This window comes from Buteo buteo, chromosome 3 (genome assembly GCF_964188355.1).
Source record: "Buteo buteo chromosome 3, bButBut1.hap1.1, whole genome shotgun sequence".
Lineage (NCBI taxonomy): Eukaryota > Metazoa > Chordata > Aves > Accipitriformes > Accipitridae > Buteo > Buteo buteo.
In genome coordinates this window covers 45375231-45402751 of record NC_134173.1, presented here as the reverse complement: position 1 = coordinate 45402751, position 27521 = coordinate 45375231, and the positions used below count along the sequence as shown (strand labels likewise).

Genomic DNA, 27521 nt, shown 5'->3' with positions numbered 1-27521 from the left:
GCTTAAAATGTAGTTTTCATATAAAAAGATCTAAACCCCATTTTGTGAAATCAGCCATGTGAATTAGACTTATTCACTTCAAACAGTTCTTCTGAAAGAGGAATTACTCATTGTAACAAAGTTAGGCATCTGTTTTGAAGATGCTTTACCATTGTAAAAAATGACATGTAAATAAATATTCAACCAAACTGTTCTTTCAAGCTCATAATATTCATGGAGGGCTGTATCCTGTTTTGTGACACCACAAGTAGTCCAGAGTGCTACCTAATTTCTTGGCTGTGAATCACACAAAAATGTTATAGAATCTATCAACACATGTCCATGGAATGCCCCCCCAGCCGCCTTAGCACAGATAACCTCAGCAAGGTATCTGAAGAACTGGTGATGCAGGATGTTTTTCTGAGTACAATGGCGTTGCTGTTTCTTTGCCCGATTGTTTGCTGATCAGTGGTGGATGGGAGGTTCTGTATGTTGCAAAATGTGGGAGAAATTGCTTTTGGATGGCCTTGCAGTTTCTGGGCCATCCTGGACGAACCCCCACTGAAGAAGATAAGGACTTTAACCCTTTTAGGTAACTTAGTTTAGAAGCATCCATGTGAATTACGTCAAAATGTAAGCATAGATAATAGAAGCACTAATGAGCATTCTTTAAGATAAGATGTATCAAACATGCAGAAGATCACACTACGCAGAATCATCTGAGAAGAGTCAAGTAATGGACAAATGAGGAAGACTATGGAAGACCACCAGAGGACTCCTGAAGACCACCAGAGACCTTCAATGCGCCTGCGTAAAAGACATTTGCATATGCTAATAGTTTCCCGGAAAAACTAATGAATATGTATAACATTTCTCAGAAATCTAGTGAATATGTATGTAGAACATGTACTTAACCTGCACAATTAGGCCTGATGGTGTGCATGATAAGCAGAGCGATCCCCCGTACACCCAGCGCTACAATAAAGAATGCCTGCTTTCTAAAACTCCAAAATTGAGTCTTAGAGTTTCTTCAACTGGCTTTTTGGGTATCACTGGGAGCCTTGATGTCACCTGTGAATCTGTATTCATGAGTACACCAAAACTAAATCTAGCTACTGTTTGGAAATAAATAAATCACTATTTGAATATATTTTAATTTTTATGTTTAATAAACAATGTAGATTCCTCTCAAGCTGTTCAGCCACATTTTAGAGTTCCCTTTAATTTTTTTCTAGAATTGTAGTAGTCGACTTTCCAATGCAGTTTTCCCCACCTAAGCGTGTAATACATTCAAGTAACACCTTCTCGGTCACCTAAAGCACTCTGGGACCCGTGAGGGAGGACTTGGCTGTCACGAACGCCCGCAACCAACCGATCAACCATGCATCAAACAGCGCTGGAGTAAAGCTGCTTCAGAAATACCTGCCTGCAGCACCCACAGGCTCTTGCCACATTTCCTCCCTCGTCTGCTCAGTTTCTCCTCTCACAGCCCTACGAATCCTGTCAGTAAATGCTACATAAGCCCCTCGCCCCCGCAGGCCGCGGCTGCACCCCAGGCTGCCCTCGACTCCAAGCTGCTCGGCCTCGCCACCCCCGCACCACCCTCGGTGACCTTCCCGCCCCGAATCGAGTCGGGAGCCCTTCCACCGCCACACGGCCGCCAAGGCCGAGCAGAAGCCGCTGCTGGCGCTTGCCGAGCTGAAGACGGCGACACGGCAGCTCCGCTTCCACCGGGACGCTCGACCGCTCGCAGGGCCCAGGACGCACGCGCTGCCCGGCGAACCCCGCTCGGCCTCAGCCCGCTCCCCCACACGCGGCCCGGCAGCCGCCCCGCCTCCTGCCTCTGCTATTGGCTCCTCATCCTCACCCCGAGCCACTGATTTGCTCTGTGGCACGTCAGTCAAATAGCCCCGCGGTTCACCCTGGCACGGGTGCCGTCCCGGCAGCCCTTCTAGCGCGTCCTCTCGATCTCCCAGAGTACTTCCTGCAGAGCCAGTCTAGGCGGTTACCTCCGGTGACTGTGGTTTGTGCCGCAGCCGCTCTAGGCAGCAGGAGCTGGCTCTATGACCTGGCGGGGCCTGCCGGTGGGACGGTGCCCGGGGGCGACAGCCGGGTGGCGGAGGGGAGAGTCCCCGGGGCGGCCCGAGGAGGCTCCGTGCGCGCAGGCCTTCGTTAGGAGGCTCGAGGCAGAGCCCGTCGCGCCCGTAGCCCTGCGGAGGCCCGGCGGCGGCGCAGGTCAGTTGGGGCGTGGCGGGACGGGACGCGGGGCGCTGCCGGCCTTCCCGGCGAGCGGGACTGCGGCGGGCGGCGCTGCTGCTGCTGCCGGAGCCGCGGCCCTCGACGGAGCGCGGCCAGGCAGCTCCCGCGGCCCGGCAGGCTCGGGGCGGCTGGCCGGGGCGCGGCGGCGGGCCCGCAGGGCCGGCGGGGCAGCCCCTCTGGGTCAGCCCCGGGCGCTCCTCCAGGCCCTGCTTGTCCAAAAAAAAAAAAAAAAAAACAAACAACTTGTGTTTCGCCTCACGCTCCCTCCGGGCGCCTCAGCGCCGTGAGCCCCGCTGCCGTTCTCTTCTCCTGTGGCGTGCCTCGGTATGCAAAGAGACTGCCAGGTTTCCAGCTAGGCCCAGGGTGTAAGGTGAGAAAGGACGGAGCCTGGTAACGCGTGCTCTGTGGAGAGGAAAGGGCATAATTTTCAGGCAGAGTCATATGTTACTCTGAATGGTTATTCCGATGCCAGCTGAGGGAGCGAACCAGTTACAGACCTCCAGAGGTCTTTCCTGTGACTGCCTGCTATAGGCGACAAGGCTTCCTACAGGTACTGTCTGCTAAAGGTGACAGTGGCTTCTTTCCACTTTCTGTTAATCCAGTTTTGTGCAGCCTGTAAGTGTAAATAACAAACCAGTAGCGTGCCACAAAATTAATGTGGATTTAGTTTGAATGGGCAATGTGTTTTGGCAGAGGGATGAATTCCGGTTATGATAATAGTCCATACTGAAAACCACAGCACTGTATGTTACTTCCAATCCCTAAGTGTATTTCACCTGTCAGTGAGAGGGAAGTATTCGCCATGGTCAAAGACGAAGTATGGCCGGTTTATAGTAAAATCTGATTCAGAAATATTTAGCCATTTGTTTGATTTTACTGGAAGTTAGTGAATTCTTGTCTAACTTCTTTGGAGTCGTCATTAATATGCAGTTCAGCAACAGTCACTGATAAAGTTTTCACTTTAAGACTAATACTATTTTTATCCTTTATGAAGATCTATTTTATCAGTGCTTTCTTCTACAAACTTTTTTACTTCTTTATGCTTCAGTTTCTACTAATCAGCAGTTTGGTTTTCACTTTCTGGCTGTCCATTATCACTAGTTTATCTAATGAAGTGATTAGTAGGAAAACAGCTGAAAGTGTCATTGCTGGGATGTGAATTAGAGTAGTAGGAAAACAGCTGAAGGTGTCATTACTGGGACATGAACTAGAGTAGCAAATAAACTATTAAGGGGAGTAACAAGTCACTTTTTTTTTTTTAAGTTTGTTCATACTGCATGAAGTCATCAATTTCAGTTACTTGCTCTGGAGTTAGAGGGATAACTTCACACCTATGAGATGTATAAATGAACTTGTTAACAAGGCTTTTTTCATTCCTTTTAGTAGAAATGGAATAGACCAGTAGGGCATATAATCAAGAGTATTGGAGGGATTTGATACTTATATTTTAATTTTTCTGGAATTTACTATGGAGATAGATGATCACGTCAGTATGGGAACACCTACTGTGGTCGCTAGTGCTCTAGCACTAGTTGCTAGTAAGGATACTTTTTTGGAGTTAAAAAGCTATATTCTTCACAAACTCGTTCTTTGGAGAGAACAGCTCACCACTTGTATCTTTAGTGACGTATGTGGGGAAAAAATAGTGCTGTGCATGAGAGATTACACCATGAATAGGCTAGTTCAAACTAATTTCAGTTTTCTGTAAAAAAAAAAAAAAAAATCCTTCTAATATTTTGCTATCCTATACAGTGCAGTGATGTTTTGAAAATAACTTGTCTTTTGGGTAAATCAGATACAATTTTTAGCAATGAAAGTAATCAGAAGTTTGTGTCTGCCTGTGCAAACGTATTCTTCAGAAAGCAGCATTATTATTTATTTTTTTAAAAAAATCTTAATATTTTAATAGCTTATTCATTTATGCTTTAATTACTGAGTAGAGTCAGTGAATTGGAAAGTGGAATACATTTAAAGCTGTTGTCTATGAAGGTTTGCAAGGATCTTATATTTACATCCTCTTCTTGGCTACTTATCTGAGTTGTATTGTGAGAGGCTGAAAGAGGCAGGGTGTTTGGGTATTTTGAATAAGTGACAATTTATACATCTATATATATTTTAAAAAACCCAATGTTATATGTATTTACAGGTTTTAAAGTAAGAATTGAGTATGTTTATTGAGTACAGAGCATAATGAAATTGCATTAATCTGGGACCAAGGCAACTGAAATAACTCTTTGCTTAGTTTTTCCTCTATTCGTAAGTCCTTTTAACTTCTAGGCCTGCCTTGGTTCAGACTTGTGGGTTTTTATTTGTTGAGATCATCCTTTTCACCAAATGAAGAAAATCAGTTCCCATTAAAGCTTTAGTTAAACTTCTAATGATGCTATAATTGAGTAAACAATTATAAATTAGACATTGCTCTGCATGAATGGCAAAGTATCTTTTACTTATGTTAGAAATGTTAAAAACTGTAAAGTAATACTGGTGAACTTACATGTATCTGAATCAGCTCATGCTTAAGTCTCTCATGGCTACCCTTAGAACTCTTAGTACAGCAGTACAAGCATATAAAATATCATCCTCTAAATTTATTTTTTAAAAGTTTAATTTTCAGGTAATGGGCCTTCAGATGCATTATGAATCCACCTGCTGATTAAAAGACTGGCAGGTAGCTGGAATGGTATGCCCCAGTTCATGTTGGTGGATGATTAAGGATTAAGCTAGGTATATGGAATGTCTGTTTTGTGCAAGGAGGGTGTTTAGATTTGGAAGGGAATTTTTTTGTTTGAGAGCTCTTTGTGTTTGTCTCCTATTAGATTATTTCATTTTCCCCCACCTCAAGACTGTAGGTATAATTTCTTTTATTAGAGAAGGTAGTGACTCACAGAAAGGTTTTGATGCTCACTGTGATTCAGGACATGTAGGAAGCAAATGTTCTTGTGATGGACTAAATAAAACTCAATTAAAACTTGCAAACAGGTATTGATAGTATATAAAGACTTCGTTAGACCCTTCATGGAATAGAATGGGAAAGGTAATTTCTATACTCTGATAGTTTGTGACACTGTTGCTAATCCAAGGACCTCCATTTGTGCTTTGACATCAAATGCTGTTGTGCAAGTCAAGAAAGTCATTTGATCTTCTCCTGTGTTTAATCTTTTATAGTCTTTAAAAGTGGCACTTCTGAAAATTGCTAAAGACTGCTACCCAGAGAATATTTGGGAAGGAAGGAAACAAGTTTATGACTACATACTATCAATACAAAAAAGTATATTGTAAAATAAATGAGTCTTCAAGTTGTGAATAATCAAGGGGTAGGGAATGATGTCTGAATTATTAACATATATCTGGATATAGCAACGAAGCACATGGTCTTTAAGGGAAAAAAACCCACATTTAATTACATATTCAGAATGGGAGAGAGTGAGAATGTCTTTCCTTTTCCTATTTTTTTTAAACATATGAAAGTCATTTCAAAGCTATGAGGTTCAGCGTAGGGGGAAAGAAAGCAGGGAGGAGATGAACAGATGTCTGCAGAAAAACTAGCAGTAAATTAAACAGTAGACAAATCAGTCAACAATTTGAGGTTATAATGTAAGTACCTTATTACCTATGTGCTGTATTTCTGTACTGGTTGTAATGACCTACTCTAAAAAAAAAAAAAAAAAAACCCAACCAAAACAAAACCAACCAACTTTAGTAAATTAGTTTGTAAGCATGGTGTGCTCTAAGAAGAAGAAGAAAAATAAGAAGAAGAAACAAACATGAATAAGCTTTTGAATTGAAAGATAGCTCTGTATTTAATAAGAAATGTTCTTCATATATTACCAATAAGCTCATTCTGGATTAACGTCAGTCTAACTGAGAGTAAGATATATTATATTACTTTATTTTTAATATCTGACTTCTAAAGCTTTTTAGATATTTAATGATTTTTGGGGCAGAGAGTTTTTTTGAAGATTCTCAAGGTAATAGTTTTTAAAAAAGAAGTTCAGCATGTTTGTTTGTTCCAGTTTAGCTCATGTCTCCTTTAAGCTATACGGTCCCTGGTAGAAACTAATTTAATTATTTCTTAGTCAGTTACTGATATTAGAGCCTGCTTTCTCTGAGAGCCTGGCTTAGGTATTAGGAAGCAAGATCATTGCCTTGGACTTCAGGAGAACAGACTCTGGTCTCTTCAGGGATCTGCTTGGAAGAATCCTATGTGATGAGGCCCTGGAGAGGTGCAGGAAAGCTGGTTGATATTCAAGGATCACCTCCTCAGAGCTCAAGAGCAGTCCAGCCCAGCGAGTAGGAAGTCAGGCAAAAATGCCAGCAGTCCTGCATGGATGAACAAGGAGCTCATCACAAAACTCAGACATAAAAAGGAAGCATGCAGAAACAGGGACAGGTAACCTGGGAGGAGTATGGAGGCAGTGTCTAGCCATGCAGAGATGTGATTAGGAAAGTCAAAGCCTGCCTAGAGTTGAACATGGTGAGGGATTTCAAAGGCAAAAAGAAGTGCCTCTGTAAATACATGAGTAGCAGAAGGATGACTAGGGAAAATGTGAGATCACTGCTGAATGAGACAGGGGCTCTGGTGATGTGGGATGTGGAAAAGGCTGAGGTGCTGAAGGCATTCTTCACCTCCTTCTCTACTAGCAAAGACCTTCAGGAATTGTAGAGCCCAGGGAAAGTCTGGAGCAGGGAAGATGTATGCTTGGTGGAAGAGATTTAGGTCAGAGAATATTTAAGTAAACTGGACATATATAAGGCTCTGGGCACTGATGGGATGCACCCGTGAGTGCTGAGGGAGCTGGCTGATACCACTGTGAGGATGGTCTTGATGATAGTACTTGATTGATCATGGAGACTGGGAGAAGCGCCTGAAGACTGGAGGAAAGCCAATGTCACTCCGAACTTCAAAAGGGCAAGAAGAAGTACCCAGGGAACCACAGGCTGATCACCTCACCTTGATCCCCAAGAAGGATGGAAGGTGATGGAGCAGCTAATCCTGGAAACAATTTCCAGACACATTAAAGACAAGAAAGTGATCAGGAGTAGTCAACATGGATTCACCAAGGGGAAGTCATTCTTGACCAACCTGGTAACTTTCTACGATGAAATGACTGGCTTGGTAGATGAGGGGAGGGCAGTAGATAATTGTTTCAGTAAGGCTTTCAACACTCTCCTGTGGCATCCTCATAGAGAAGCTGATGAAGTATGGGCTGGGTGAGCAGACAGTGAGGTCAATATAAAACTTGCTCAACAGTTGAGCCCAGGGGGTGGTGATCAATGGTGCAAAGTCTAGTTGGAGGCTAGTAACTAGTGGTGTACCCCAGGGGTCAATATGGAGTCTGATCCCATTTAACATCTTTATTAATGATCTGGATGATGGGGCAGAGCGCACCCTCAGCAAGTCTGCTGATGACACAAAACTGGGAAGAGTAGCTGATAGGTCAGAGGGTTGTGCTGCCATCCAGAGGGACCCTGACAGCCTGGAGAAATGGGCTGACAGGAACCTTATGAAGTTCAAGAAGAGAAAGTGCAAAGTCCTGCACCTGGGGAGGATCAGTCCCATGCCTTGGTGTCTGCTGGGTGGCATCCATCTGGAAAGGAACTTTGGAGAAAAGTCCCTGGGGGTCCTGGTGGACACCAAGTTCAAAATGAGCCAGCAATGTGTCCTTGTGGTGAAGAAGGCCAATGGTATCCTGGGCTGCATTAGGAGGAGTGTTGCCAGCAGATCAAGGGAGGTGGTCGAGGACCCTCTCCCTCTCCTCAGCAGTGGTGAGGCCATGTCTGGAGTACTGTGTCCAGTTCTGGGCTCCCCAGTATAGGTGAGGCCTGGACATACTGGAGAGCCCAATGAAGGGCCACAAAGTTGATAAAGGAACTGAAGCATGACACCTTTGAGGAAAGGCTGAGAGAGCTGGGACTGTTCAGCCTGGAGAAGCGAGGGCTCAGGGTGGTCTTATCAATGGCTATAAATACCTGAACGGAAGGTGTAAAGAGGATGGACCCAGGTTCTTTTCAGTGGTGCAAAGTGACAGGACCAGAGGCAATGGGCCCACAAAAACGCAGGAAGCTCTGTCTGAACATCAGGAAACACTTTTCACTGTGAGGGTGACCGAGCTCTGGCACAGGTTGACCAGAGAGGCTGTGGAGTCTCCCTCCTTGGAGATATTCAAAAGCCATCTGGACATGGTCCTGGGTAGCTGGCTCCAGATAGCCCTGCTTGAGCAAGTGGGGATTGGACTTTATAAGCTTACAATAAACACACTGATCCTTTTCTGCTTGCTCCTGTTATCACATTTATAAAAAATAAAAATGGAGGGGGTAACAGTCAACTCTGAAATGTTCTCCTTTTCTTCCTTTTTTTTTTTTTTTTTTTTTTTTTCCCCTCAGCTTGCAGTAAATACACAAGCAGTATTTGGCAACCCACCAGTGGACTTTCACACACATACTTTGGGAAACTCAAGAGGGGGAAGCTGCTCTGTACTACTTTAGAATTACTGCAAAAAAAGACCCCTTTGCCAGCAAGCGTAGAGAGGCATATTTTTCTTTAAATCCCAACCAACTCTACTCTATAAATATTGTGAAGTGTCTGTTGGGCCTTCATATCATAAGTACACTTAATTCTCTACAAATGTATTAGCCTTATACATATGTTTAGTATATACTAAACTGAACAACTCATAAAATATAAAATATGAAAAGGCTGTATTTGCATTTGTATGTAATGTATACAGTTAGAAGATGATAATTTTGTCAATTAAAATAAGTCTTTCACTAGAATACCCTAATGTAAATTTCTCCCTAGCAAGGTCTGGTTTCCAAATGTTAACTTTCCAGGAACATCTGAATTCACGCAGTGTTTTAGAGCATGCAGAGAGCAACTTTAAACTTCCAACCTAAATGCGGTTAAGTTGTGTATTACTAAAAATGTGAATAGACTCAAACTTACTGTATTGCTGCTGCAGTTGATGATCACAGGCCCTACAACTTGTTACATCTCTTGGACTGCAGCAGAAGGTTACTTCAGTATGGTGTTTTTAAGCAGGCTGCTTATGCTGTTTGGGGGGGTTTCTTGTTGGTTTTTTTTTGGGGGGGGGGGGAATAGGGTTGCCTTCCCCCCCCCTTTTGAGACCTAATAGAGTATATACTTTTTCACATAGACCAGTGAAGGGAGGAAGAGAAAGGGTATGATGCTACAATTCTCAGTTTAACTAACTAGTATGCTCTCAACACCAGCTATTCCACAGCACTCCCTGTACTATCCAAGTAGTAAAGTTAGAAGCAGTGAATAAAATAAAAATAAAAAAAAGTGTGTTCTGCTAAAAAGCTGCAGGCTCATGAGTCGGATTGTGCTGTACGTGGACAGAGAAGGTAACAGGCGCTCTGTCCTGCAGTTTCTCAGATGAGCTAAATGGTCCCTGTGGCCATGCATCTGACCTACATCTACAAGCATTGTCATTTCACATCTAAACTTTACAAAAACCTTCAGGAGAAGGAGAACAGAACATGCTCTTTGTAATGTGCCTTGTGGAGATGGTGGTAGGGTTTTTTGGTTTGGAGGTGGAATGCAAGAAATTTGTAAGTCTAAGACTATTTCAGACTGTTTTCAAAAGGAAACTAAATGCAGCTTTTTCAGAGAAAGAAAGGGTTAAAAATTAAAAGAAAGAAAAAAATTGTGAGATGGAGGAAAAAGATGACAAATACATGATATGGGAAGAGAGGAATTAGGGCAATGGTGCAACTCTTGATTCAAGGTTGACCCTGACTGGGTCTGGGTACTTCCTTCTTTCCCTGCAAGAGAGGACCTGTGGAGGTTTTTGGCCTTCAGAAGTAAGTTGAATCACTCCTAATATTCATTGTGTTTGTACCAGTAGCTGCTTGGGAACAACCTCTCTAAAAATGCTGTCTCTGCCACTGCTTATTTCCACTGTCTCCATTTTTGTTAATATTGGCAGTGGGGTTGGAAAAGAAAGAAAATAATCTGAATTTAAATTCTAAAAAAACTTGAAAAATACTTTAAAAAAGAATATTCAAAACCAATATTATTAATTCTATAAGCAGAGGACCTGACAGAAGATATCACAGGAGGGGGCTGGCAAGGAGAAAGGAACTTTTCGTGGAAAGGAAATTAATGTAGGACCATGACACTGTGGGGCATAACTAAATCATGAAGGGGAATTCACGTTGGAATTGCAGAGGGTTTGTAGAAGCTGTCACAGTGTACAACTTGGGCTGCCTAGTAAGGAAATTATTATCCCTCTTCTAAACTGTTACTTGTAATATGTGTGTGCAGCTGTGCCAGTGGATTCTAAAATGCTAATGAAGTTATAGGATTGAAGAGAGTGTGGTGAAAGCATATCAGTCTTCCCTTGTGTGCTTAAAGTTACCATAATTACCAAGTAATAAAACTGTCAAGATTTGGGGACACTGAGCACATCTAATTTTCCCAGCATCCCTATTAGTCACTGTGTATGCCAAACATTTCAAAGTACAATCATATCAAAAAGGTAAGAGTGGGGAGGAACTGCATAGTGTTACTTATTTAAACAGAATAGCCTCTCACCTGCAAGTCTGCATGAGTCCTACAGTGAACTTGTAGAAATAATTATTCTTTTTCTTTCTTTTCATTTTTGAAAGACAGCAAAAAGTTTCATTATTTGTATTTACAGTGTTGTAGTGTTATCCGTGCACATTCAGCATGTTGGGTTTGAAGACCATAAGAACAGTTCTAGTCAAATGAAAGACTTGGTTTTCTATCTTGCCATTGCCTCGTGACAGATGTGAGAGTATGATGCTGAGATGCAAAGGCAGCCAGTTTCATGACTACCTTTTTTTCCTGGCCCTGATGCTCTTCTTACTGGTACTGCACATGTCTTACCTGATGTTGTGGTGACCTGATTGTGTACTAAATCTGCAGAAAAACAAATTTAAACAGGTCTGCCTTCTGCCATTTTAACATGCAAGAACAGTTCAGTAGAGGGTCAAATGAGTGTTGGCGCTAGTCTGTGAGGAAAGGTGGCAATACACAGTTGAAGGAAGATGGGAGGGAGTGACCGTAGCTGTCAGAAATTACATCAGCTTATATTTCTATAGAACACCAGCCTAAGAAATGAGGCATATGAGTCAGGTAAAGTACTGTTCTTTATCCTTCCACCAGTTCAGAGTTCTTGATTATAATTAGATACAATTATTTGTAAGTTATGCCATATAATACAAGGCCAAAACTTAAAACTGAGAGTGAACAGGCTTGTCTTTTTATTGATGCAGGGCCTTCTTGGCTCTAACATATGAATATATACAGTCTGTAACAATGTTGTTTTTACATACAGTTCTACTTTTGGTACAGATGTGGACAGAGATTAATTATGAGTTAGCTATGCATTTAGGACAGATTTTACCTTTCTCATCTAGTAAGTGTTTCTAATAAAAGGTTAAAGGACTTTATGTTCCTGCAGTGCAGGACTTGGATCAGCAGTATTACACTTGCATATCACTGAATATTCATGACTCTGCAGTTGGTATGCATATGTATGTAAAAAGGAAGAAAGTTGGAATAAAATCTGCACAACGACTGTGTTTCACAAGTTATGAGTGTAAGGTGTTTAATGCAAAATTTCAGGGTTCTGTCATCTGTGGTAAATTGTATCAGAGTATATAGAACAGGCGTTGCTTCTGAATGCCTTCTACATATCTTCTTAATCTTTATCCTGGCATCTCCATACCTATCTAGTGATCCATTCATATGGATCAGACATGTAGGAGCAGAACAGAAACACAGAGCTGTGAAATGGGAATTTAAGTTAGATGACTTTTTTTAGGTAGTTCCGAATGGAAGAAAGGTAAGGAGGGGCATGGAAAAGATGCATAAAATTGGGATTGATGCTGTGCTTGACAAATACGGCTATGTGAGGTACAGTGCCCTTACAATAGTGAAAAGCAGGTATTGTATATGTCACGAGGCATAAGGCTAACTTTTCAGGCAAGTACCGGTAACCAGCAAATGAAGAGTTATGGCTATAACTGCCTACAATGTGCTCACAACCGTGCATTCATGTTCTGTCTTTGAACCATTCTGAAATGGAGCTGCATACCTCTGCCACCATGTGATGTTTCACCTTTACACAAGGGATGGCATAGGTACTAAGCTTTACATCCTTTTCACTTGTACATGTGCAATGCAATAGAACTTTCAGTTATGCATCCTTATACCAGAACCTCGTATCCTCATCATAATTAAAATCTTTTGAAATGCAAGGGTCTCCCTGTCATCTGCTATGCTATCATCAATATTTGAGACCTACATTTGTAACACAAGGGATCCTTATCTTTCCCATGCTCTTACACCTCCTGATACTGGTTTAGTCAGAGATGTTGCCCCTTGCAATGGGCTGTTCCTTCCTGGTTAACCATCACAGTCACAACTCTGCTGAGCTTCTCCAACCAAACCCACTGCCATTTTGATTCAGAAACAGTAAATGTAAGGCACTTCTCCAGATAATTGCCATTACCTAATTCCTAAGAAAAAGAGTCAATAATGTGTTTCGGGCATATATTTTGACTCTTTATCTTAGTGTTCAAGGGTTTTTTTGAACCATGTTTTTTGGAAAGCCTGAAGTTACAATGCAGCTTTGTTTTGTTACGCATTTGGGTTTTTAGCACTGATTTAATTAAAAGGAACAGCAGCTAGATTTCATTTAGTATAGCAGAGAATGGGAATTTACAAGCAGAATTGACACATCCCTTTAGGGATGAGTTTGCAATTTGCCATACTAAGGAGAGGGATGCCAAAAGGAGGAAATAAGATTAGGGAAGAAGTAGAATGGGATATGGGATAAAGAAGAATGGTGATTGAACATATGACTTTTTACATGCTTATCTTCCTATTCATTCTAATAAATGAAAATTAGGGCCATATCCAAAAAGTTGGTAGGATTATGCTATCTCTGGCTTTTATGCTATGGGGAATACAAATGTACTTTGAGCTTTTGTAGCCTTAAATTTAACATCACAAATTTTAAAAGGTAGTATTTTAAATAGTAGTTATGCAGTAATCAGTCTATTGGATCTAGTTGTTTGCATCTAATAATCTGTCTTTTAAGAGTGCTGACTGATCACAAATTCTTCTGAAGTCAGTGGGAGCTTTTAGCATTCAGAGTATCTTTAACAGTGGCCAATAATAGTCTTGGCTGCTAGAATTCGTTGAGAGAATGTATTACACTGATGCGGGATTTTCAGTTTCCATCAAATACTGACAGAAATGACTGATGTACAGCTTCTAATAGTGCAGCACTTTCCTACTGCTCTTCATTACTGTTGTATCAATTCTGGCTCTTCGGAGCTGGTTTTGATTTTGTAACTTGAAGCCCTAATATTTTGACTCTGGCAGGTAGTTTATGGAAGATGAATCAATGAGCTGTCGTTATGTTCTCTTGCTGTCTCCAGGCATTCAGCAGTAGCTGATCTCTTGTATCCCATTTTATGAAATCTAAGTTTACTGAGTTAAAGTTGGAAAAGCAACCTGTGATTTGAATGTATTTGTGTCTTGTTCTTAGTCTTCAGACATCAATTGTAACTGTAGCATTTAGGATTCTGGGATTTGTTGCTAGTTGCTTACTCATTCTCCTTGGTGAAAAATCTTAATTTCATCTATGGGATTGATTTGTTACACAGTCAGTCATTCAGTGTTTTCCTTTACTTTGTCTATTTTGAGAAATAGTCCTGCCTCCCAGGAATATAAGAAATAAATAATATTTTCTGTGATGGCAGTGTATTACTGGTTTTTCAATTAGTGTTAGTAGTTATTCCAAATGGTAAAAGAATCAGTTTATGTTCTTTACAAAATGATAGGTATTTAGCTGAAGTATATAGAAATCCAGACAGTAATACAAAACCAATCTTTTGTAAGGTTATTTGAGGTAATGATATAGTGATAAGTTAATTTTACAGTGATTAAGAGACAACACAGTTGGGGCTCCCAATTAGACTTTGATCTGAGGATATTTCTCTCTACACTTGATGAGCAAGAAAGAGATGAGAATTAATGGTAAGACATGAGGCTTTGAGCAGCTGGGGTCCAGGTTCTGTGTTTTACTATGAGAGTTGATGTAAAGGAAGATTTTAAAATTAACTGGATACATATAATTTGATTTCTCATCTTTAAAGTTTATTGATTTCAAATTGACATCTAAATATCCTCTGCTATTGAGAATAACTGAAAAGAACAGTTAAATGGAATACAGTTTCACAAAAAAAAAAAAAAAAAACACACCAAAAAGCACAAAGCCAACTCAAAAAAATCCCACTTCACACTAAAAAAAAAAAACAAAACCAAAAACAAACAAACAAAAAAACACACAAAAAAACCCCCTCAACATTCTTGTGGGTGGACAGATAGTTTTCTTTGCTATCTGTTGATATCCTAACTTTGTGAACATAAAAGGAGGAATAGTAGACTACAGGTATGCCTTGTGCTCTCTCTCACACCCAGTACGGCAACACTGAATGCACAATACCAAATGCATTGTAGCTCCTGAAGAAAAGAGGAACTGTGTGTTAGTGATATTTTCTCCAGAGAGGGTATGATTCCTAGCATGCCCACCACATAGTACTTCCCCCTGCCTGGGCCATGGGTCTGAATGCTGGGACTTGGCAGAATCTAGTCTGTTGAAAAGGCTAAAAAATGGCTGTCTTTAATGTACGTCCTGTTATTTCTTCGTGTAGGGATAGTTTATAACAATGAACTAAAATAATAATGAATGTTAAAGAGACTTGATATATCAGGAGTTCTTCAGTGGCCTGGAAATGAGAAGAGTTGTCCAGGCAAAAATATTGCAACGTGATTAGTGATGAATGTATTTACTTCATACTTAAAGAGATATATTGTGACCTGCTACTTTCATAAAATTAATCTTGGACAAAAAATAAGAGTGGAGCCAAAGCACAGAAAGAATAGCCTAAGGAATCTTAATATAGATGTGCTCAAGTGGCAAATCCTCATAAAATTCATCCTAGAATGATTGAGGAATTAGGCACCACTGATTTTATATATTTATTAATTTATTTATGCATGCATTTATTTTATTTAATGTCCCAGAGGGTGAAAATAGCCAGCGAAATGGGTTTGTGTGTGTGTTTGTGTCTCTTTATTCTTCTGTTAAGAGAATTATTGAACCTGTCAGTTTTAATTCCAAATAAAGATTCAGGAGTAAATAGTTTAGCAATTAATTTGTATCTAAAAATGCGCAGAAGAGAGATTGTAAAACAGCCAGTATGGTTTGACATGACCTGTTCGTAAGAAACCTCAGTCTGTTTGTCCTCCTAGAAAGGATGGCAAACTTAGTAAGTAAGAGGAAAACTTTAGGTAAATACAGCTTGCTTTTAATAAAGTCTTTTTCCGTACATAAGCAAGCTAAGGAAACATTATATCAATACTATCTCCATTAGATGCTGATATTATCAGCATCAAGTTGAAAAATTGCCTTTACAGAGTAATTATCTATAGTGCCCTGTCAAGATGAAAAGGCATTAATGAGTTGGCTGATTGAAGAGAACACACACACTTAGAAAAGTTACTGATGATACTAAGTGGGAGAGGGGTTGAAAGTTTTGCTGGTTTTGGGGGGTTTTTTGTTTTGTTTTTTTTGTTGTTGTTGTTTGTTTTGAACATAAGATCTGAATCCAAAATACTTTTGATGAATGTGGAGAGAATCTGTGAAATCAACAAGATGAAAAGCAGTGCAGGCAAGTATGAAGCACTGCATTTAAGAGGAAAAACTCAAATACATGAATACAAAACAGGAAATAACTATTCAGAGAGAAAAATGACAGAAAAAGATGTGACGATATAGTAGACCTCAGGGTAAGTACTAACTGTGCTGCTTGACAGAAGTAGGGCTTTTTTTCTGGAGGATCATACCAGGCATGTTGTAGGAAAGAGGACATTGTCTAGTTTGGCAAATCTTCTATATGTAGTTGGTCCCCTCACATGCCTCACTGCTTTTTCCTCTTGAGAAGATGCAGACAAACTGGAAATTCTTCTCCATTGTTGTTGTTTTCTCTTGTGGAATGAAAACCATGTTTATCTGTAATAAGGATGCTTTAGATTGAGTATGAGAAAAAGATTCTTTGTAATTATAAGGGTGATGAAACACTGGAACAGACTACCTAGTGTAGAATCAGCTTTCTTGGTAGTTCAATATCTGTCAAGATATTCTTGAGCCTGTGTTCATGCTGAGGTAGGATTAGGTAGTCTCTTGCAGTCCATTCCATCTCTGCATAAGTACAGTGCTCAGACTACATGTTTTGGCTGCACAAAAGAGATTATCTAAAATAGTTAAATCATGAACTCTGTGAAGTGAATAGGTATTCTACTTCTTACATCCTAAATACAATTGTTAGAGCAGTAAGGAACAAAGTTCATTTCTTTCTTAATAAAATATATTTTTATTTGGGTTCCCAAAAAGTGTTTTGACACATCATACTTAAAAATATTTTGAAGCTTCTGCATATAATATATGTCTGTCTATCTTCTAATGATTATGCTAGAAAAGCAGGGAATTGCAGTAGCACTGAGACAGTAGAAACCCCTGGATTACTCATCCACAGTGGAATAGTCCTGTGGAAAAAATGGCACCCTGGAGGTTACTTGGATTTGTATATTTCTGCAGGCAAAGTTTACAGACCTGTAAATTTAAATGTAGAATTTTTGTGGGCAGAATGAATTGACAAATATGCCTGATGGTAATACATCTCATAGTGATAGTCCCAGAACAGGTCAATAATAATGCTTATATTGATAGCAGCAATGCAGGAGATGTTACTTGGTATTATAGCTAAAATCCATGTTATCCCCTTAATCATAATTACATTAATATTGACAGGCTGTTGACAATACTCACATTACTATTGATAGATTTCTGTCAATAACATGTTTCCAAATAAAATATATTCATTCATAATTTGTACAATGCTCAATAACAGCACTAACATGTACCAGAAGAAATTCCTCTTTCCCTGGTGATACATGATTATTTTTTTTTGTTGCACAGTGTGCTGTAGAAGTGGGATTGTTTATTTGTTTACTTAAAAAAAAACCCAAAAAAATCAACAGGCAAACTATAGGTTATTTAAGAAAGAAATGTTCTGTGCTTTTGTTTTTCTGGGAGGCAATTTTTTTTTTATATGCAATATCTGTGACAGTGTAAAATCAGGGGAGAACCTTTCAAGTAGTAGTCTTTAGTGTTCTGCCTTAAAATGTATTTATGTTACAAGTTAATCACATGTAGAGTTTATTATGTATCTTCACCTGATTTTTGACTGTTCAATACTGATCACATAAGCTAAGCCTGATGGCATCCTTAACTGAGCGTTGATATTTGTCTCATTACTGGGTCTACAATTCTGAGTTCTTAAGTTTTAAAAAAATTAAATTAGACCAAATAAGAGACTTAAAACAGTAAGGACATGACAAATATAATTTAATGCAGAAACATGGAGGAAAACCAGCATTCTCTTTATAGTCTGTGTAGCTCAGCAGACTATGGAATGCAAAAATAATGTTAAAAAGTACAAGTTAAATGTCTTGACACTTACAGGCTGTGTTTATTACGTAGTTTTAAACCAGAATATTTCTCATTTACTCCTACTCTAGGACCACCATTTGTGAAGATAGTACAAGCTGAAAAATCTAACAAATTTCTGAAAGGATTTTGTATAGAGGAAGTAATTTTAAAAGGGAAAACTTAATTTATTATCATTTATTTATTCTTTATTTATTAGCACCTGAAAAAAAATGGACACCATAGACAGAGAATATAATAACAATTCCCTACTATAGCAAAATAGAGATTAGAATTTAGGTCTCTTCTCTCAAAGAAACAGTTGCTGTTATCCAGATCATTAGGACATTTGCAGACATTTTTCATAGGAAAATACAGATTTCAAACTCTTCCTTGTAATGTTTGTCTGTGGGAAGTAAGTATCTACCCTCTAAGTACAGTAAAACCTTAAATCAGTTTGGAAGTAAGCATAGTGTTTAGCAGAACACTTCAGCCTACAGTAAGGTAACAGCACACTGAAATGTGCTTACATGTTAAAATCAAAGCTATATGGATATAATCTTCAAGTAACTTGCAGGGTCTAGTTAACAGCCATGGCCTATGGCAGACTTTCAGTGATCTTAGCAACAAAGAACTTCAGAACAATGCCCAGTTTTATTGCTTAAATTGAGAATGCTTACCTAAGTGTTCATCAAAAGAAAAGCTTTGCTTACATAGGAATATTACAAGCATAATTTAAAAGATTTTAAAGGAGTACATCTTTATTATTAGTTGCTTATGTTTTTGGCCGATATTGGTTTTTTTCCATATAGTTTGTATAAAAGTGACTTCAAAGTTGAATCAATCTGCTAGTTGGTAATTCAGGAAGAGACATTAAATATGTCACAGTTAAGCTATATATGGTGTTGATTCGAATTTTTTTAAAAGGAGACTTCTTGGATTTTGCAAGATTTCAAAGGTTAACAAACAGTGATTGGGCTTGTTGGTTCAAAAGCGGTTCCCATTTTCTGTGTACAAAGTTCCAACCCACACTGACAGATTCACTGAAGTTACTTCCTTCAAGTAAAGTTCTATAAAGGATGATGGATATGAAAAAAATGCGTATTGTCACAAATCAATTAGATCTTACAACGAGGCATGCACAAATTTTTGGGAAGATCAAGTTCTGGGGAAGATCTTTACGATATCTAGCCCATCCTCCTATGAAGACTGGGGATAAATTCAATGCTAGAACAGGTAGCTTAGGGCATTGTTTGGTCAAGTTTAAGAATCTCCAGGGATGGTGATTTCACAGTCCCTGTAGATAAACTTCCAGTTTCCTTATGTCCAATTGGAATTTCTCATGTAGCAACTTACCAGTTGCCTCTCTCTTTCACTGAATCTCACGGAAATGTTTGACTTAATCTTCTCTGTAACCTTTAGGTAGTGGAAGATTACTATTAGATGACTTCTTAGCTGCCTTTTCTTCAAGTTGAACAATCTGAGTTCCTTCAAGCTCTCCTCATATATCAGATATTGGGGCTCCCTAATGGTATTAGTGGCTGGACTCTTTTCAGTTTGTTGACATTTCTTTTGTACTATTGATAGAAAAGAGGCAAAACTGGATGTAGTGTCCCAGGTGCAGACTCACCAATGCCAAGTAGAAGGGAATAAGCACATCCTTCAGTCTGCTAGCTATATGTGTGCTAAGGCACTCCAGTAGGCATTATTGCCACAAGGATGCACTGGTGACTTGGGTTCAGCTTGCTGCCTGCCAGAATGCCCAAGTCCTTTTTTGCAAAGCAGCTATGCAGTCAGTCAGCTCCCAGCCTATAGTAATCCATGGGTTTTCTTGCGTATTTCATGATCAATCATAATCCTGTGTATTTGACAGATTTTCCTTGAACTTCAGAAGGTTCCTGATGCCCCTTTCCTCACTTGCTGAGGTTTCTTAAGATAATCTGGCTATACTGGGTGGGGGTGGCGGGGGAAGTCTGCACAGATTTAGCCTACCTTATTTATGAGAAATCTCCAACACCAATTTCTCATAGCACTTGGGATAATGGAAGACAGCTGGAAAAGATGTTGTAAAATGGTTTTAGTAGATGGATCAAGGAAGCTGTTTGATAAGATGTCCCTTTTAAATAACTTTAGGATTTTGAAAGAGGATTTTTGTGTATTGGGAGTTGTATAGAACACAAGTAGGAGGGTAACTAGAATGAGTAGAATGGAGTGAAATGAGTAGAAGGGACTGAGGTGTTACCAGAAGTGAAGAAAACACTAGACTTTTAGGGGTTACGAATGAATAGCACTAAACCAGTGACAGGTTCTGGAGCAGATGGTTATCAGAGGCTGTGGTTCCTAAAATGGTAGTGGGATGAGAAGATGAGGGGTAGGAGGGTGGATAGTCATTGGAGCTGGAGTTTTTGAAGTGATACAGCAAGATCCAGTAAGGCTTGAATTGACCCTTTAATCACAAGGCAGAGGAGGTAAGTTATTGGGATGATAGGGGATAGTGCTTTCCAACCACACTTCCTGTGCTTTGGTGCTTACTACAGAAAAGACGGAAGTGTGAGTGAGACAGGCATGGGCATACTGCCTTTGTATACCCTTGTATACTGGCCTGTCAGGCCAGTGCAGGTTGGTGCGATGAACCCCATAGCTTTTTGCCTAGAGGAGGTGGCCTTATACTGCCTTCAGCCATATTTTGCTTGCTAATGAGGAAGGCAGAGCTTAAAGAAGCTGAGTGGACCTGTTGTATGCCCTAGCCACGTAGCCAGTCTTAGTTAATTGAAAACTACTGTTGTACACCATGCATTAAGAACAAAATCGTATTTCCTGTTAACTTTCCATGATATTTTCCTTATAGACATGACCAATTACAGGTATAGAAAACAGCAGGAATGCTACAAATAATGTTTTATACTGGGTTTTAAAACTTTTGGTGCACTTTGTTTCAGCAAACGGTTATTCGTTTAGAAGGATTTTTTTATTTTATTTTTTTTAGTATTCTTAGCATCATTAGCAACCATTGCCATGTAGGATCCTATACAGCATCTTTTATTCAAAGCAGTCTTGTGTTATAGCAGGTTTTCCTCTTACAAATAAGGATTTGCAGTACCTTCTTCTGTACTTTCTCCAGAAGGCTGTTAACCCTTGCTTGTCTGCAAAGAATCTGATTTAGAAAGTGAAATATGTTGCATACTATCTGAAATATACCACTTCTCCTAAATCACTTTGAGTTTTTTATGTGGACTAAAGGAACCAGAAATCAGTTACCCCACAATTTTGCATTACCGAGGCATTATCCATGTTTTGCTCTTGCAATTTATTGCATTTATTTTCTTAGTCACAGATTCCAGATAAAATAACATTTAAACAAAGCAATTTTAAAAAATATTTTTATTTTTCTCTGTAATGCTTGAACAAGAAGAGTATACATTTGTTGAAGTTGCTAGTATACATTAATCATCTTGCAGGAAATGTGTTACATGACAAGTACCACAATCCCACACCTGTCAAAAGACTCTAGAAAATATATGCAGGCTTCAGTGATGTACTTTATGATAATTTATGTCTGAATGCTGAATATTTCTCTAATATCATATAATGATTCTTCTCTAAACTAAACAAATCACTGCCTTTTTTTAGCAAGTTCTATCATTCCCACCTTAATTTTCATCCATATCTTTCTGTATGTAATCCTTAAATTCACTAGTATTTCTCAGATTTTACTTTCAGCTGCTGCTACTGAAGTATTCATATGGCAATATTTTCTATGCACCCCACTGTTCTGTTCTAGATTTTAGTTAGTATGTTCATTTTCTCTCTTTCTCCATAAAACACCATATAGTTCTACAATTCTTGTTTCTGATCTTCTGGTTTAAGGTCCAATTGAATATTACAGTTATGCCCAGCAATACTTTTTCTTAAATTTATTGTCCTGGTTTCAGCTGGGATAGAGTTAATTGTCTTCCTAGTAGCTGGTACAGTGCTATGTTTTGAGTTCAGTATGAGAAGAATGTTGATAACACTGATGTTTTCAGTTGTTGCTAAGTAGTGTTTAGTCTAAAGTCAAGGATTTTTCAGCTTCTCATGCCCAGCCAGCGAGAAAGCTGGAGGGGCACAAGAAGTTGGCACAGGACAGAGCCAGGGCAGCTGAGCCAAACTGGCCAACAGGGTATTCCATACCATGGGACGTCCCATTTAGTATAGGAACTGGGAGGTGGGGGCGGGTAATTGCCGCTGGGGGACTGGCTGGTCGTGAGCAATTGCACTGCACATCATTTGTACATTCCAATCCTTTTATTACTACTGTTGTCATCTTATTAGTGTTATCATTATCATTATTAGTTTCTTCTTTTCTGTTCTATTAAACCGTTCTTATCTCAACCCATGAGTGTTACTACTTTTCCCAATTTTTCTCCCCCATCCCACTGGGGGGGGGGGGGGGGAAGTGAGTGAGCGGCTGCGTGGTGCTTAGTTGCTGGCTGGGGTTAAACCATGACATTTATACAGTGAAATGTTAAATCTATGGAGTTTTCTAAATATCTGGAAGGTGTTAAACACTGTTCTATAACCAAATGCAAACGTTACTGTTTGTGAGAAATAGTCCAGTATAGCTTATTTTGAGATGAAATTTTATACTGTTAGTGTAAAGCTTCCTGAAAGGACTTGTAGCATATTAATAACGTATTAATACAGCATTCTGAAGCAGCTTTTTTGTTATTTTTTGTTTACTGCTGGTATATTACAACTTTGTTATCTTTAATAGGAATAAAAATAGGAAATGCTCCATTATACTAAAATCTATTTATGTTTATTCCTAGAAAGTGGTTTTGTGAAGAAATGGCCTCCAGCATTGGAAATGAAAAGAGTGTGAATCCTGTGCTCAGAATAAGTCAACTTGATGCTCTTGAACTAAACAAAGCCCTGGAACAACTAGTGTGGTCCCAGTTTACCAGCTGTTTTCATGGATTTAAACCAGGCGTGTTGGCTCATTTTGAACCAGAAGTAAAAGCATTTTTATGGTTTATATTATGGAGATTCACTATCTATTCCAAGAATGCAACTGTGGGACAGGCTATTCTGAATATTCATTATAAGAATAACTTATCTCAGACAGAGAAATACCAACCTCTGAGCAAACACCAGAAATTATGGTATCTTATTTTCACTGTTGGTGGAAGGTGGTTGGAAGAAAGATGTTATGATTTATTTAGCAATCGTCAACTGCAATCTTTCTGCAAAATTAAGAGTTATATTAACTTTGGAGCTGGACTTATTAAACTCTGTGGACTTCTAAATTTTCTGATTTTTCTTCAGAAAGGAACATTTGCAACGCTTACAGAACGCATTCTAGGAATTAGGTCAGTTTTTTGCAAGCCGCAAAGTGTTCGGCAGGTAGGATTTGAATACATGAACAGGGAGCTCTTATGGCATGGCTTTGCTGAATTTCTGATCTATCTGCTACCACTTATTAATGTACAGAAACTAAAACTTAAAATTTCTTCTTGGTGTTTGTCTATTGCAGGTCTTCCCAATAGTGAAAACACATTAGCAGCTCACTGCAAGGAATGTTCACTATGTGGGGAATGGCCTACCATGCCTCATACCATAGGCTGTTTGCATGTTTTTTGTTACTACTGTATTAAAAGTAACTGTTTATTTGATATATATTTTACATGTCCTAAATGTGGGTCAGAGGTACACCGTCTTCAGCCACTGAAATATAAAATTGAAATGACAGAATTGCATGCCTGACATGAGGTTGCTTTGTTTTTATACGGTACATGAAATATTATGTTGAAGAGATTAATGGAAAAATTCAGAAATTATTGTAAACAGAAAGCTTAAAGATGGGTTTGGAGGCCCTGTAATTTGTTGTAACATATGTCTTTACTGGTCGTATTTTTTTAATGAGTAACAGTGCCAACTTGCCTCTCTGAAGGAAAGAAAAAGGAGTTCACCAGCTCTTCTATTCTGTCAGGCTACTTGATACCAGTTTGGTACCCCTGTCTTGTTAAGTCATTCCTTCTTAGATCTAGAGTCTGTCAGCCTACCACTTCCTAACTGTGTGCTATACAGTTCCCTCAAAGATAAAGAAGATGTCCAGTAAGCTTTTACCCATTTTGTGGATTTTCTCAAGCTTGTTGTAAAAGCTTCTGCCATTACCAACTTAGCTAGTAGATGGATTTAGTGGGAAAGTCATCCTTGTCATGCCTAAAGAATAATTTTAAATTTGAGTATTTTGAATTTGAGTTCCCAGTGTGATGTTCCACTGCAGAAAGGAAAGGTGTAAGATGAATTGTCATCTGAGCAGATTATTAATAGTTTTCATCATAATCAGCCACCATAACAGGACATACTCTTTCTCTAACTCAGAATTGCTTTCTTATCAATAGACCATAGGCTTTAAGTGATCAATCTGGTAGACAGATAGATACTCTGTAGTTAACATGTGCCTACAGGAGATAAAATCACTTCCTGTGCAAATACAGTGCACCTTCTAGACCTTCATGAGATGACTGAACTCAGTTAGTCAGCTCTATGTCTGTGATCTTCAGTGATGTATATGTGACTACCTCCCACTTCTTCCCTGTAAAGCTGAGGGATGCAGTTCATACATTGGAATGTGGCAGCTGCCTAAGGTAACCCACATTATTCTGAGTCAGAGACACTGGAGAAAACTGTTTACTCACAAGATGCTGTCTTTGGGATTTGCCACTCTTCTTTTTTTTTTGGTGTGGTTGAAGTGGGTGCCAAACCTCACTAATGGCTCATTACCACCCAGAAAAATGATCAAACACAGTCATGTGCATGTAGACATTAAAAAAAAAAAAAGTAACTCTTCCTGGTTTTTACTATTATTATCTGCTTTCTCTGTTGGCTTTGCAATATTTTTATTATTCCCTGTTTTAACACTTTATCCATTTATTTTCTGACCTGGTTTTATAAGACTTATATTTTTTTAAAAAAATTGCAGTCCTTTTTTTAACAGTAAGTCTTACCCAGAAATATCTCATTAACACAAAAATACATTGCATCCTTTTTTGGCTCTTAAATTTTCAAAAACTTATACAGTTAAATTGAGTAAATTACTTTATGGTGGCTGTGTTCTTGATTGGTTATCATGAATAATCAGTCCCCAAAATAGTATGGTAACAGCTGATCCAATATCTTTCATCTACTTTTATGAAATGGTTTATTACATTCTTCAGTGTCTGATTAAAACAACCCACCAGCCTATTTGTTTGAAGGCCTTAAATTCTAGGTTTTGATCTTTAGAGTGACACACAGCGCTTTCATCTGATGCAATTAAATACAGTTAGCGGGTTTGTAAGTATCTTTGGGCAGCCCAAAACTTCATTAATTCTGCTACTGTTCTGTGAGTCAGCAGAGACTTCAGAGCAACTGCTTCCAGATACTGCGCTGCGATGCATTATTTGCCATCAAATGTGTATATCAGCAGCCTGCCAAATTTGTTATTTGCTGTTGCAATTTGAACCAGCAGGTACAAATCTGTCTTTATTGGAAGTACAAAATGGGCAAGTCTGTTGGAGAATATCCTGAAATCACTTGCTGGTCCTGAAGTGATTCTGTGTAAATTGTCCTTCCACATCACTTAATAGCTCTTTCCAAAGAAATGTATTAGCAACCCTGACTTTGACATGGTCTAAAGTCCCCAGAAAAGATCATCAGCATTTCTGCTACCTCTCTCTAACTATCTTAATTAAGATTTTTACACGTCCAAAATCCAGTGTTCGTTGTTTATAATCATAGCTGAACTTTGTTTCCTGTGGACACTTCCTTCTGAAGTCACAGTGCAGTATTGTGTCAAAAGAGCATGGATTTTCTATATTGGACTCTGTTAGGTGTCATGTTCTTCTTACGTAGGAGTTAACTTATTTCCTGTTTAATATTCAGGAAAAAGAAACTTTTCTAAAGAATGTTGTCTTTCTTTTTCATTCCACCTCTCTCTGTCCTGCTGTTTTGATTTACCTAAGCTGTATGAATTTCCTGAGGTTTGTTTTGTCTCTTGCAGCTTCATGCAGGTGAAATCCTAGTAAAATGTGTACTGTTTTTCATCCCTGTTACAGTATCAGTACAAAACCAATTTCCAGAAGTTTTGTACCTCTGTTGAACAACTATTTTCTGCTGGCTGTGCCATATTGCACTTGGCTTCCCTGTTTTTCTTCTGGAATTGAACTTTTGATACTTAACTTACAATGGCTTATTATAGCAAAGCATCGGCCTACTACTGTAGTACCTCATCATCAGTGTGTTAGGTTTGTAGCTCGTAGCACTGACCAAGTTTGTAAAGTCTATGTCTTATGGCATAAATAAACAGTTTGCATTACCCTGAGATCCTAGATCCTAAGATGTGGCTTTAATTCTTTTATTTTGCATGCAAGTAAGCAGGTACCTTGCATCTCACAGAAACAGAAGGTTTAGGAAGAAAGTTGTTCCTTCTGTCAGATACAGAATTTTATCTTTATCTTTTTTTTTAATCTATCATGTGGTGAAACCTTCGCTCAGTTGTAGTCACAACTCAGATTGATGAGACCAAGGTTTCAACTTGCATATTGAAAAACTACTTGCTGTCAGATTAGCTTTTTAGGACTCCAAAGTCAATACTCAGCATCTTCCTTATAGCATTGTTAAATTAAAAAATATACCTTTTTTTTATATTGTAATTCTGTTTTGTTGTGTCTTGTGAGATATAAACTGCAGAAAAGTCTTACTTGAAGATATTACAGAAAAAAAATAGATAATTTGTAGACTAATCAAAGGATAATTAATTTCACGTACTAATTGCATTGATAATATGTCCTCATAAGCATTATATTTTCAGGTTAAAACTTACTGTAACAAAGGACTAAGATACATCTGGTGATGCTTCCTGCAGTAGAGGGAATAAAATTTATTTTGGAACATTAATCTCTTGAGTCATTTTCTCTAAACAAAAGGGGTTTAGTGTTCATCTACCATGAGAATGTACTTCTGAGCAGTCATATGTGCATCAGTGAAAAAGATAAATGCCTAGAATTTAAGAAAGCTAAAGGACCAGAACTTTTATTCAGTCTTGGATAGGAGTTACAGCCCTGTATTAACAGCTTTATTTGTGCTCCGTTGTGTGTCTTTGTGTGCTACATGCACGTTTTCATTGTATCAGAAATCAGAAAATGAAGCCATAACTGAAACAGACTAATTTATTAATAAACTTATTAGAAAACTTTTCATATCTTCATTTGAATGAGAATTACTACTTGTCACAAGGTGTGATTTTGGAGGCATTTAGGTGAAAGGAGTCAGAGAATGCTGATTCCTTGCTTCCACAAACCACCACCACTTGACCTACTCTAAGAAAGGTCTCATTTAAGTAATGTTATGGAAGAATTAAAAGCAGGAGTTTCAATATTCTGTAAAAGAAAGGAGACGGGTAGTATCCAATTTCTGCATTACCTGGAAATATTTCTTTATTTTTCTGTAAGTGTGAGAAGTGATGGGTGAGGATGATCTGGACAAAATGATGAAGAGAAGATGTTAAGAAAAATGAAAGAAATGTATTTCCTAAATACAATCCAATGAATGTCCGTAATTGAGAATATTACTACAATTGTTACCTGGGATGTATCATTCTTATGAAAAGCAAGTTGACCTTCTTAATAGGAGGTTCTGAAGTTTGCCTTTTTCCTAAAAGACTTTTTTTTTTTTTTTTTTTGAAGGCTAGTTATGCTTATTCAATGGCTT

At 38.8% G+C, this 27521-nt stretch overlaps 1 protein-coding gene across 2 annotated transcripts; it reads left to right on the top strand.

The window, feature by feature from the left end:
- Window positions 1-2024: 2024 nt before the first annotated feature.
- On the top strand, window positions 2025-26966 carry PEX2 (peroxisomal biogenesis factor 2). 2 transcript variants are annotated; one of them, XM_075023473.1, is made up of 2 exons: window positions 2025-2214; window positions 22598-26966. In XM_075023473.1, exon 2 carries the CDS (start codon window positions 22617-22619, stop codon window positions 23529-23531), a length of 915 nt encoding a protein of 304 aa, XP_074879574.1. In that variant the 5' UTR covers window positions 2025-2214; window positions 22598-22616; the 3' UTR covers window positions 23532-26966. The 2 variants fall into 2 exon arrangements, with proteins under 2 accessions (XP_074879574.1, XP_074879575.1); XM_075023474.1 differs by lacking the exon at window positions 2025-2214 and adding an exon at window positions 2602-2788.
- The last annotated feature ends 555 nt before the right edge of the window (window positions 26967-27521 follow it).